This window comes from Ictidomys tridecemlineatus, chromosome 4, assembly GCF_052094955.1.
Source record: "Ictidomys tridecemlineatus isolate mIctTri1 chromosome 4, mIctTri1.hap1, whole genome shotgun sequence".
Taxonomy (NCBI): Eukaryota; Metazoa; Chordata; class Mammalia; order Rodentia; family Sciuridae; genus Ictidomys; species Ictidomys tridecemlineatus.
Window position 1 is genome coordinate 74,183,151 of NC_135480.1, and position 13,495 is coordinate 74,196,645.

The 13,495-nt window shown below is 30.6% G+C and overlaps 1 protein-coding gene across 10 annotated transcripts in view; it reads left to right on the forward strand.

Moving 5' to 3' along the window:
* The window catches only part of Tmem135 (transmembrane protein 135), a 236,719-nt gene that overhangs the window by 205,610 nt on the left and 17,614 nt on the right, over positions 1–13,495 (forward strand). For all 10 annotated transcript variants that reach the window (XM_078046833.1, XM_078046836.1, XM_078046839.1 and 7 more), the window contains 2 exons: positions 6,812–6,853; positions 12,035–12,181. In XM_078046833.1, coding sequence (XP_077902959.1) covers positions 6,812–6,853; positions 12,035–12,181 — 189 coding nt within the window. The remainder of the gene's footprint in view (positions 1–6,811; positions 6,854–12,034; positions 12,182–13,495) is intronic.

Genomic DNA, 13,495 nt, shown 5'->3' on the forward strand with positions numbered 1-13,495 from the left:
AATATGATTCTATTGGAGTTGTTACTGTAAGTTTGAGTCCAACTGTTTCCAATTTATCTTGAGGACGCACCAGAAAAAAAGTGCACAATAATCATCTAGGGACTTACAATCACACTTGATTACCCATAACTGCTGCCTGGTTCAGAACTTTCTTTGGGTTTTTGAGGATCAGTGTTCCATTCGGTATGAAATGAATGTGCTATAAAATATTTATCAAAATCAAAAGTAATATTTTAATGCACTAGACACATTTACTATTTGTTATAATTCTGTTGAAAATATTTGAAGATAATAAGTGTTCATGAAGCAACCAAAATAATCTTTGCCAAATTTATTTTTGTTGTTTCCCATTGAGATTTTTGTATGCAAAGTTTTTTAAAATGGGAATACAACATTAGTTATTCTTTTATTCTCATGTTAAGTGCCCATATGCAGACTGAAACCAAACTTTCTCAGTCTATTTTATTATTCAAGTATTTATAAGGGGAAATACCTGCTATGTATGTATAGGCAATGTAATGTATTTTAACCACATACAATTGCAATAATTGCTTTAATCTACTGGAGTATGCACATATGATTAATACATTGAAGATTTTAAAAATAAATAATTCTGTGTCAATCTGGATATTCTTAGATAAACAAATACAAGAAAAAACTCTGTAATTATTGAACCCATCTCAAATGATAAATAATAAGTTACTATTAAGATAAGTTTTTACCCATGAAAATTGGTTAGCGAAAGTAATTACAGGTACTGTTTTAATTTTTATATGGGTTTTAAAAAACTAATAGTAATTTAACTTAAAAACAACATGCATAAAATTGCATGAGTTTTCTGTAAAATAAAGACAACTGTGTCAAAAATTTAAGGCGTTTAAATAGGCATTCTGATTTCTTTTAAATTAAACTTTCAGTTATATGCACTCCAAAGACACTTATGTTTTTAGCACCAATGACATGGTAATTAAGTAAATAAAAATTTTGAAGATTCAGCTATTTTCTGCAAGTATTCGCATGTCATTTTCTCATAACTCCAGGATAAATTGAACACTTGAACTTTGAGCATTTTTTTAAAAATAATTTTATTCACATCAAATAATGTAACTGTTTTTTGATACCAGGTATTGAACTCATGGATGCTTACCCACTGAGCTGTATACTCAGGCCTTTATATTTTTTATTTAGAGACAGGAACTCACTAAATTGCTGAGGCTGGCTTTGAATTTGCAGTCCTCCTGCTTTAGCCTCACGAGCCATTGGGATTTTAGGTGTGCACCACTATGTCTGGCTTGTAGCTTATTTTTTATACTGAGTGATGTAATGACTGATGCAATCAGAATAAAATAAATATTTTAAGAATTACCAGTGTATACAACAATTTAAAACTTTTTTTGGGGGGAGGGCAATCTTTGTATTTTGTATATACGGTGAGATGCTGAGCAACTCAGTGAGGCCCTGTCTCTAAATAAAATATGAAATAGGGCTGGGGATGTGGCACAGTGGCTGACTGGCCTGGGGTGTCTTCTGTGTATTAGGTACTTTATAAATGATTGTTGAGTGAATAGAGGGAGACTGTATAAAATTAATCAATGAGTTTTCTTTCAACCAATTCAGTCATTAAAGACAAAAGAAATAGATATGTTCCAATTGGTACTTCATATATGTATTTTAATCATTGCAGTCATTTAATTATCCATGTTCTTTGGGATCACAATTTCAGAAAATTCCAGAAAAAAACCACATTTATTTTCGTTAACATATTTATTTGTCTTCCTAGCAAACCTCTTACTACAATGTTAATAAACTTGATTAGTTTTTTGTATTCTTTTCCTTTGTTTCAGTGAAATAAAGATGAATAACTTTTATGTTGTTTAGTCTGTTCTTAAATGTTCAAGAATTGATTTTAAACAGTTTATACAATAATATATAAATTTGTGTTGTATAAATTCAAAATGATATAGCACTACAGAGAGTAAAAAGTTATTTTTTTCCTCATGCTTCTTAACCTACCCTAGGTAGGACAGCCCACTAACCACAGATTGGTTATGTATCCTCTTACAGTACTTTCTCTAACATTCCATGTACACCTGATAAGCAATATTTTATATTTTACCATTCATAATATCAGTTGTTAAGCATGGATGCCAAATGTAGCAACAATGTAATATTTTATCACTAATGAGACTATAAAAGTGAATTGCTTCTTAATAGTGTTTCTTATAGGTCTTCCTATAGTACTGTGTATCTATTTCAGTAGTTGACTTTTTAATCTCAAGAAAGAGAACGTTTGTAGGAAAAAGTTTCATCAAAATATTATGAAATGATAAGCAAGTATAACAATCCCAATAGCAACCAGTAATCTCAAAACAAAAAGGTTTTGTTGTTTTATTCTTGGTGTTGGCAAGATCTTTGTTTTTAAACAGAAATAATTTATAATAATTTATTCTATTTTTTTCCTTATGATTTTATTAATGAACCTATCAAACAATATGATAAAATTTCAGAATAAGAAGTCATTCAGTGGACCAATTAGGATGGTCATATATTTCAGACCCTTTTTAATAGACCAAGAAGTTGAAATCTAGAATTAATTGATCTTTTTTCAAGGTTGGTAGAAAAATTATGACTAGTGTCTATTCCTTGTAAACACCAAGATTCCTCCACTACACTATGCACTGTGTCTGAAATAATATTTTAAAGGAAATTGATAGAGTATTTTTTCACGCCCACAAGTTTTACCAAATGAATGAAAACTGAGTAGACAAAAGAATTTTAGGAATATAAATAGTTTGTTTTTATAGTTTTTGCTAATTATAGATATACAATGAAGCAGCACATTTGCATAATCAAGTTTTATATTGGTGCCAAATAGTAGGTTATTCTTAGCCATCTCTGTGGAATGATAGATTACAGGAACAAGAACATCAGCCATCATTAAGTCTAATATCATAATATTTACTTGAAGAAACATAATTTAATTAATATTAGTAACATTTTTGAATCCTTATAAACTATTTTTTAGAGGAAAACTTGCAAAAAACGTTTGAGATAAAAATCACATCAGAACTACAGTTTTCCAAAAATAGTTTTCTAGCGACATCTGCTGGTATAGTGTTGTAATAAAGATGAAAGCTCATGGAAGTAATTTCATAGAAGTTAACCATGGGAGAAAAAAATCTTGTGGGCAGAACTTTTTCTTTTATTGTCATTTTCACTTTGTAATTTTATAAGAGTAGTGTTCTGATAATGATAACATTAAGTTTCTTTATCCTTTCCTATGCATGGTGTGTAATTCCAACTTGAACTTCTATAATTAACTGTGTATTGATTGTTTGATGTAATGCTGCAAACCCTTCTTGTCTTTCCTGGCTCTGTTTTATGTTAAATTTTTCCTTAGCACAGAACCTTGTAGAAATAGAGATTCAGTAAATATGGATTTAATTATAGTAGTTATTTTATGTTATTTGCATAGACTAAATAGAAAAGTCTGTGTATATGAGTAAAGTGCATTATCTTCATGCACACTTGAAAATAAAAATGAGACTTTATAGTCAAGGGTGATTTAATTAGGAGAAATGGATTTTTGTTTTTCTTCTAGAAAAGAGTTTTTTTCATAGGTTATAGAGGAATATATTATATTCATTCTTTGAATATTTATCTATATTGATTTCCTATATGACTATATCTAGTCTCATTGATTTAAGAACTACACATAACTGAATCAGACGAGTATAACCAGCTGTTTTCTTCCTTTACATTCTCCTTTAAGTAACCAAGACACATCTCAAATTTAACGTTTTTATTTTCTTCTTGAATCCATTATTCCTAACTTCAGTCAATGATCATTTTAATCCTTCTGTTCACTCAGACCAAAGACATGTTAATAATTTCTAAACTATCTTTCTCTTTTACCTCACATTCAAAATATTTAGAATTATACCAGCTCTTATTTTTGAAATACATTTGGATTCTTATCATATCTACCTCTAACCATAATTACTTTTTCCTGACTAGCCTCCTTGCTTCTTATCTTGCCTTCCTATATTTTCCATTCAGCAGCCAACATGATTTTCTTAAAATTTAAAGCAGAGTTTGTCATCTTCTGTCCTGAGAAGCTTCCAAAGGCCTTCCCATGTCTAAAGGGGTCTACATACATTGTAGACCACTTCTTCCCTCTACTTCTGTTACTGTAACTTCATTTTATATCAACTTCTCATCATGATACAAATGTACTTGCGATTGCTTCAAACTGAAATGCCTTCCCTTAATTCCTTAGGTTTCTGATCAGATTATCAAATTTTACTTTCTTAGAGAGATTCTTCTTGTCTATACAATGCAAAATAAGAAAGCCAGACTCCATCACTATTTCCCCTCTCATCCTACAGGGTTGTTTGTTTGTTTGTTTTCATAGCCATTTTCACGATATGACTTACTTTTTTTTTTTGTATATCTATGTCAACTTTGTCAGTTGTATGAAAGCAGGGATGCTCTCTTGTTCACTGTTACATAGAACAGAAACCAGTGCTTGAACACAGTAGGCATTTAGTTAATATTTGTTAAATTACTGAGCATTAATACTTAAGTGAAGAAGGTGATTTGATATACATTATAATAACCAAGTTCATAGAAAAGCAGGGAACCTTCTAATAGGGTATGCTTTGTTTAAATCTTTATGTTTATATCACATTTTCTACATTTAATACAGATTGCAATAGTGTTGCATAGTTAGGTTAAAGCTCAGACAGTATTCCTGATGTCATAGTGTTGAGCCATATTACTATCTAAAGATTCTTTTTATGGGAATAATTACTTTTTTGTTCTTTTGACATAGACATCTGACCCTCAATTACATTAACAAACCTTATACACATGAATGGAAAGAAGAATAGCCCCTTTTGAATCCATGTTAAGACTTTATCAATATGAAGTGCTTCCCACAGGGTTCTACTGAAAGAACTAAACTTCCATCATAATGAAATTGCAAATTCACTTGTATATGCTCCTTTTATACTTGAAAGCTACTTTTTGATGTTTTGGTCTGCAATTAAATTTATTGTTGAGGGTCACAAATATGCAATGCTGACTAGACCAAGTTGTCAGAATCTTTTATCTATTCAGCATTGCACAAAGACAAATGGCTATCTTTTCAACAACAACATACCAAAGCCAAAATTTGTTCCCAGATGTACATAATCTTTTAATCAATCTACTGCTTTCTTTTTTGCAGTCAATAGGCTCCTAGCCTACTCCCTTACCACACCACTTCACTAGATTATGGGTTTTAAATTACTGTGAAACACTTTCTTCAGATGGAAATAGATAAGTTTAAGAATTTTAATGCTATAATTTCCCCATGCATATTTTTAGCTTAACATATGAATTATTTTGTCTTTTCTTCCATTCTGTATAAGGTGGATAATTCTGTAATATGTTACTTAAATTCAGTGGTTACATTTCTCATCATTAGCCTGACCATAAAGTACATCATGTCATTAATTGAAATGCATCCTAAAGTGTTTTTAAATATCTCTGTGCACATTGATTAAATTTTTTTCTGAGATTCTTTATCATCTTCAATAATAGTATATATATTTTAAACGAAGATAGATTTCCTTTATGTTGGGCATTTCTTTGGTGGCCTTTTTCATTCAAAAGACACATAGAAAAAGTTGCCTGATTTGAGGTTGTTCTTTTTATCCAAAATATCTGTCTAATATTAATATTCATTAGAATTTTATTTTATCACCAATCTATGGATTTTTTCAAGGAATTTTGACTATAAATTCCCAGTGGCCCTTTAAGGTGATTATATCATGGTTTAGTTGTAGGTATAATCACCTTAGATAAAGGGTCTTAGAGTATTAGGTGTCTACTTTATGATATTGTTTAAATAGGTTTTGAAAACCTGAGTCTCTCTCTCTCTCTTTTTTCCCTTAATTACCATGTAGTCTGTATCTTCCCCAATTAAAGACAATTTTTTAGTAGGATGGATAGGAGAAAAACATGTTTTAAGTCAGATCAACTTTTTCCTCCACCATGAATTCTGCTATTAATTTTTTGTTCTCTAGGAAGTTAATGCATTATTTTGAACCCCATGCAGATATGGAATAGAAGAAAGCCTTTTCATAGAATTGTGATGTGTTTAATTGAGACAACACATATCAAGGGCCCCAAACAGTGCCTGGCAATAATAAACACTCAATAAATATTATTTGGAATTCTCCCTTTCTGCCTGCCTCCACCCATGCCCACTCCCCATGCTTTCTGGGCATGCCAACTCTGTTGTTTTGCATTCATCAAATTAATAAGAAAAGTCAGGACCTCAAATTGACCTATATGTAACACCATGCAAGTGTATGTGGCCTTTTTCTTCATGGCAAATTAGTCTCCCAGAGACTAGGTAAAATGAAGAATGCTCTGCTCCCATCCCTATTTTCAGACCAGGTGGAGCTCTTAGAAGATGACTTTAGCCTTTCTTCAGCCACCAGATCAGAGAATTGAGCTGCAAGTTATGTTAGTATGACATACAAAAGTATTATCATATTAATCATTTTGTGTAAAGTGATTTGCTTTATTGCTTATTGCTTTTTTGACCATTTGTAATGCTCAGGTCATTAACCCTGCATTTTACCTTTTAAAACAGGATTTTAAAACATGAAGCTGCATTGTTTAAAAAATATTTTAAATGTTTTTAAGATGATTTTTAAGATGATACTATAATTCTTTACAGAAAAAAATTAATCATTATTTAATATACCACTTTGTATACCAAAACATGCTATTTTATGATTGTAAATTTTTGTTTCAGGTGCAAAGATGGTTTGAAAGGATTTACGTTTTCTGCACTTAGGTAAGTAATATTTTATTTATCTTTATATTGAAAGCAAAATTATAAGTTAACTTTTTTAAAAAGATAAATATTATATGTAACTGCCATAAATATTCATTGGCTAAATTTTTAAGGTCATGTCAATTTTAGAAGTCATGATAGTATATCCAAGCCTTTGTGAGTAGTTCATTAAAAGAGTAATTTATCAGATTCCCCCACCCCCTAAAAATCAGTCAATTGACTCCTAATTTTTGGACCCATTGTTTTATTTATACTGTAGGGTAGAAAGACAAGAACTTTGACAAACAAAGCTCCACATGAACAATGAACAATTATCAAAAAAAGTTACTTAATTGTATGGGACTGGATTATAAGTAGGACTTATGTGTTGTCAAACAGTTATTAGATTTTAAGTATTGCTAGTCTTTTTCTTTTACTTCATAGTCCATCTCTTATCATAGTAGTTGGCACATGTGTACGTGTGTACACACACTAACACACACACAATAAATGTGAGTTGTCACAGTTTATTTATTTAAATTTTGCATCCATCTCTGAAATTGGTTTTTGCTCATGTGACATAATGAAGAAACCAGGGTCAGAATGTTTGACTAATTTAACATCATATAAGTAACTCAGTGTACTGACTCTATCACACTCAATGTTCTTCCTGTTTACAAATGTTCCCTGTTTTATTCTCCAAAATACATGTAGGAGATACTTAATGAAGATTAGTAGCATGGTATTTACTACAAATATTCAAGGGAAACTTTAAAATAGGCTTTAGTACTAGGAGAAGTTTTTGTAGTATTGTTTCATGAGGTTATGCTGAGGATCAAGTGAGTGTTTGCACAGTGCCTGGCAAATAAGATGTACTCAAAAACTGTCAGATATTATTGTTGCTAGTAATCTGATAGATGATACATGCCTTAAACTATAGTTAAAGGATAGCTTTAGATGACTGACAGCAAAGAGGAAGAACCTCAGAGTGGAAGGGAATAACATTAGCAAAAGGATGAACATTATAAACATGAAATCTGAGGCAAGAGTGAGAAAATTAACATAATTGGTAAGAAAAATTTGTATTTGAGTATATAAAGATATTTTCTAGTGGATAAAGTTGAGTCAGTTTATGGAAGACATAGAAGGAAAAAAAAAAGACAAATCTGGATTTGCTAAGGGGACAGTAGGGAGCCACTAAAGATTTTTCAGCAGGGTAGTTAACATCTTCAGAAAGATTAGTCTTGCCCTAGTATTTGGGATATTGAAAAAGAGAAAACCAGAAGATACAAAGATGAAATAATAAGGACTGGGATGTGGGTACACTAGAAAGCAAAATAATAATAATAATATTTTTAGTTGGGGGAATTGCTATGGTAGCAAAACCTTTCTAAGTTATAATACACAATAAAATGTTTAACCTTGTTTTCTAATTAAAATATAAAATTTTATTACAAAATAACTTTTAATTTTCTGTTGTTCTTATATTGATTATAAAGCATTCTGTTTTAACTGAGAGCTGATGACAAAAGGGTGGTTTCTCTAAAGAGAAAACTTGTTTTCCTTTGCAAAAATTCAAAATGTATCAGATATTTTTGTGTCTCTTCTTCAAATCCACTTGTAATAAAGGGCTAATTTGAACCATTTGTATTTAATTTTTTCTGTATTACAGGAAAATATTCTGGAAAAAATTAATTCTTGCTAGTACTTTTATTGTTAAAAAATATCATTAAATAGCTGGATGTGCTGGGACACATTTGTAATCCTAGTAACTATAGAGGCTGAGGCAAGAGGATCATAAGTTCCAGGCCACCTCAGCAACTTTAGTGAGACCCTAACCAACTTAGTGAGACCCTGTGTCAAAATAAAAAATTAAAAGGGCTGGGGATATGTCTCAGTATGGTTAAGTGCCCCCAAGTTTAATACCCTGTACCAATAGATACATAGATAGATAGATAAAACTATTAAGTATTATGTGTTGTTATTGAATTTATATTGTATATCTCCTTCCATTAAATAGATTTGATTTTATTTCCAGTTTTCCACATTACAGATTGATTGTTCTCAGAGATACAAAGTTGATACTCAGAATAGTACCAAAAGCCAAATATACATTTTATTGTTAAGTTTCATTATTAAAAAAAAAAAAGATGTGGGCTAATATATATAGTCTTACAAAAAGTATTTTCTGACGTGGTTTTCTAATTCTACCTCTTTGCATTTTTAGCTGTACTGATTTTTATTGTAGACATATGCTATAAATTTATATTATGTTAAAAACACAACATTTAATATTAATTACAAAAAGGTTGAGAAAAATACTTGCTGTAGCCAAATTTAATATGACTTCCTAGCAATATTAATGTTTGATAAGGAAAATATATATAGTGCCTGATATATTGGGGAATGCTCACCATTCTCAAATTTAAATGGTTACAGTCTCAAACAGGCTTGAAGTAATTACTCTATCACGAAAACACATTGTTTCATCTGAGAAAAACCATCCTTTACTTACAAAGTAAATATTCACAGCATACTTTATTTAATACTTCTCAATTAGACATAGCTTGAAAAGATTTAGAAAATTCAGCTTTAAGTTTAGTTCAGCACTCATGTTTTTTAAGCACTCAACATGTGAAAGTCAGATAACATTCATTCATTCTAAGTTTAGTAGGCTTTTACTTTGTCCCAGGAATTGTATTAAACCCTGGGAATACACTGGTGAATAAATCAGATATAGTCTCTGTCCTTAGAGCTTATAGTCTGGTGGGAAGACAATGTCAATTATATTTATGCCCCATGTTACAACAGAGAAGTGTAAATTGTCTCAGGAATATTTTATCCAGACCTAACTTAATTTATTCCTAAGTTGTAGATAGGAGTAAAGGTATTACTTAAAGAATAGAAAAGCCCATATGTTGTGAGAGAATAGAAATTTTCTATATATTTCAGTGATTATTTCCTTTACCTTTGAGAGGGTATAGATAGATAAATAGATAGATGGATAAATAGGTAAATAAAGGATGGGATGAAGGACCATGTAAAATAGCCTTTAAAAGGCATATAAGCATTTAGCAAAGATGTAGGGAAGAATGATCCAGGAAAGAGGAGCAAGCATCAGGGCATTGGTTTATTTGGAGAATGGCTAGTAGTTCATTTAGCTATAAAGCATAGTAAGAGCTCATACAGTGAGTGCTTTCACAGTCCTAGATAGTGTTCTAAATGGGAGGTTGTATTTAATTTAGTAGTCCATAAGGCAGTGAAAGTCTTTTAAGGATCAGAGCAGCAGCTTTAAGAAGCTTCCTCTGGAATTTTGTGTAGAATGATTTAGAAATTATCTCCATATACATATAATAGTAGAAGTCATAGGAGTAAATAGAAAGAGTCAAGGACAGAACCCAGGAAGAAGAGCTAGTGCTGGTAGTATCTATCTGAAGATGCACTAATACCTGTTTACTCTAGTGTAAAACAAGGGGACATGGCTTGGTGATTAAGAGACAAAGCCTTCAAGCTGGATCATTCCATGTTCAAATAATTACTGACAACTTATTGACAAATTTAATATGACTTATTATAAGTGGATAATGGGTAAGATACTTATTCATGATAATTCTTATGAGAATTTTGATATCTATAATGTGCCTGTGTTGCAAATATTAAAATGATTTAACTTTTGTAAAAGGCTTGGTTGGCATTGTCTGTTGTGTATAAATACTCAGAAAATGTTAGCTATTACTGTGTTCACTCATTCAATATGTATTAATCAAATATTTACTATGTACATGCCATACACTTTACTAGACACTGAGATATAATAGCAAAGAAAATCTACATAATCTCATGGTCTATATAATCTTATGTTAAGTTTAGTGGGGGCACAGAGTATTAAAATGGTGCATATAGTATTGGGGGTTATTGCACTGTGAGAGTACAGAGTAAGGATCACCTACTCCCCCTGACTTCAGGCAGGGACAACATCTAAAAAAGAAGTGACCTCTAATCTGAGATAGTCAACACTATCAGAAGAGCAACAGTATTATGAAAGGTGTGAGAGCTACTGTTGCATTTATTCTAAAATATTTTTATCTGTGTTGCTGATAAATTACAGTAGTACCTATCTTAAACTCTCCTGGTACCCCCATGAGTAAGGAATAAGTTCTTTTCGACTAAGAGTGACTAATGATTCACAGCTGACACCTGGTGGCAAATAAACCTTTTGCACACACCCCTTATCATTTGATAAACTATATGTTTACCAAGTTTGTCCAAACAGAATGGATTCCAGTTGTTGATTGTAATAGCTTTTTCTTTCTCTCTTTTCTGAGTGCTTAAATTTTCACATTTTGTTTTCCATATGCCCCAGGTTTCAGAATTTTGGTGTAGTATTATTGATTGTATGTTTTATTATATTTTGTTCTATATTCTGCAAGTATCTTTAGGAAAGCGCAGTTAAGAAGGCTCTGAGAGAGGATACTTCTTAAATATTATCTAATGGTAGTAACATCTGCATTGTCTTTGGAAAAATATTGTCCAGTTTTGTTGAAATAGGAATGGTGTCATTTACTGGATGTTTGATATTTTTCTGAAGAAAAATAAGTAAGTTGGAATAATATCAGTTTTAAGATTTCCTAATGGAATAATATGAGGGTATGTGGAATCTTAACGATCTCCTGTTCTCATTCTTTAGTTCCCTCTATTTTCCTAGGTGTATAAATGACCTTCTACTCTATTGTAGCTGTTTATAACTCAAAGTAACATTAGGTATAAATTTAGTTTTACTCTAAAAGAGAACCTAGTTCACTTGTATATATTAGTAGAATTTAGAGAAAAATATATTTTTTTGTTTGACTAGTAGACATAAAACTATCTGCTGCTTTTGAAAATCTTTAAGGCATGTAATAACTTAAAACAAAGGTGTCCTAATTAAAGATTGCTTCATAGAAGTGTTGTGCTATGTTTTACTTAATTTGATTTAAAATACTTGCATGTTAAATCTGACTTCAAAATTCTGAGTATTTCTCAGTATTTAAAATTTGAAAGTCTTTTTTTCTTTTAAGGATAGCTATATTATATTAATTGTGAAAATACTATTTTAAATAAGATAGTCTCCAAAATGTGTTTATGGATAAACAAAATTTTTTTTCTTATCGATTTTTTTTTTTAAATAGTGAAAAGTGCCTCACATTGTTTTCTTTTCTTTAGGTTCATTGTAGGCAAGGAAGAAATTCCCACACATTCTTATTCACCAGAGGCAGCATATGCAAAAGTGGAACAAAAGAGAGAGAAACATGAGGAAAAACCAAGAAGAATGAATATAATTTCTCTAGTTAGGAAACTTGTGAATTTAATGTGAGTTTTTTATCTTGATATTTTAGCACACTATATGATATCTGTTCCATGCCAAATTATTTTTGTTTTCAGGTAACAATGTTACTTTCTTTTTTCACCAGAAACTGCTTAGAATTTTACAAAAGGCACATTATAGCAAGTGAATGTTATTCATTCTCTCTCATAGAGTAGACCATCATAGGCCTTTAAAATAGATTTGCGTGGAATTAAATACTATTCTATTTTCAAGTAGCAGGAGGCTGTGATGGGGAACTTCGGGAAACAGATTAAAACATGCTAATTGAATATGCCAACTATAGAACAGAGAAAGAAAAGTTCCTGAGAGAGATTCAAGAGATACAGAAATAATAAGGATTAAGAATTAAGAATATTTTGTAGAACAAAAATTTACAAGGGCTCTCAGACTGAAATAAGGAATCTTTATTTTTCTGTTATACAAAAGAAAAAAATCTTTATATTTTATATGTTCATTTATATTTCCAGTATAGACACTTAATAAAATAAATTTAATGATTTAAAATTGGAATATTAGTCAATAAGAGCAATCATGGTAATGATATTGTAGAGAGGGAAAAATGAGTAGGCAATATTGAAAGTTAAAGATCAATTATAGGAAGATGAAACCCTTTAAGAAATCAGAAAACTGACCTTTAACTCTCATTTTGCCTTTTCCAGCTTAGTGACTTTTGACAAGTGATTTATTTAACTATTATGCATTTCAAAGTCCTTATCTATTAACTGAGGTTAATAATCTCTATTAAAGATTGTTATGAGCATTAAATGAAAATAATATATGAAATTGCTTGATGTAATATAGGAGCACAGAGTGGATGTTAAATTTTTACTGAATTTAAATATTTTGCCTTCATTTTAGCATATACTATACATAAAAGATAAGAGTAAAAAAAATTGTGGATGACAGGAATAATCGTTATAGTGAACTTATTTAAAAGCAAGTTAAACTCCATTTATGTATGATATATCAAAGTACATAAATGCATTCTACTTTTGTGTAAAACCAATTAAAACAAATATAAAATTTTCAAAAGAAAATGTAGTTAGAGTTTGATTATGTTAGTGGAGAAAAGGAATAGAGAATTCTCCTTAATGGAAAATGAGTTTCATGAGTGAATGATGCCTTGGGTATCAGAACTGATCAGCTCATGGCAGAACTTGTCATAGTAGATTCAGTAGGTCCTCTGGGGTAAAATCAGATACAGAATAATACAGAAGCAAAACAAATAATAAAAGAGAGGAGCAGTCCAGACTTTAACCCTTTTAAAAAAGTGGTTAAAGATGACAGTTTAGTAGAAA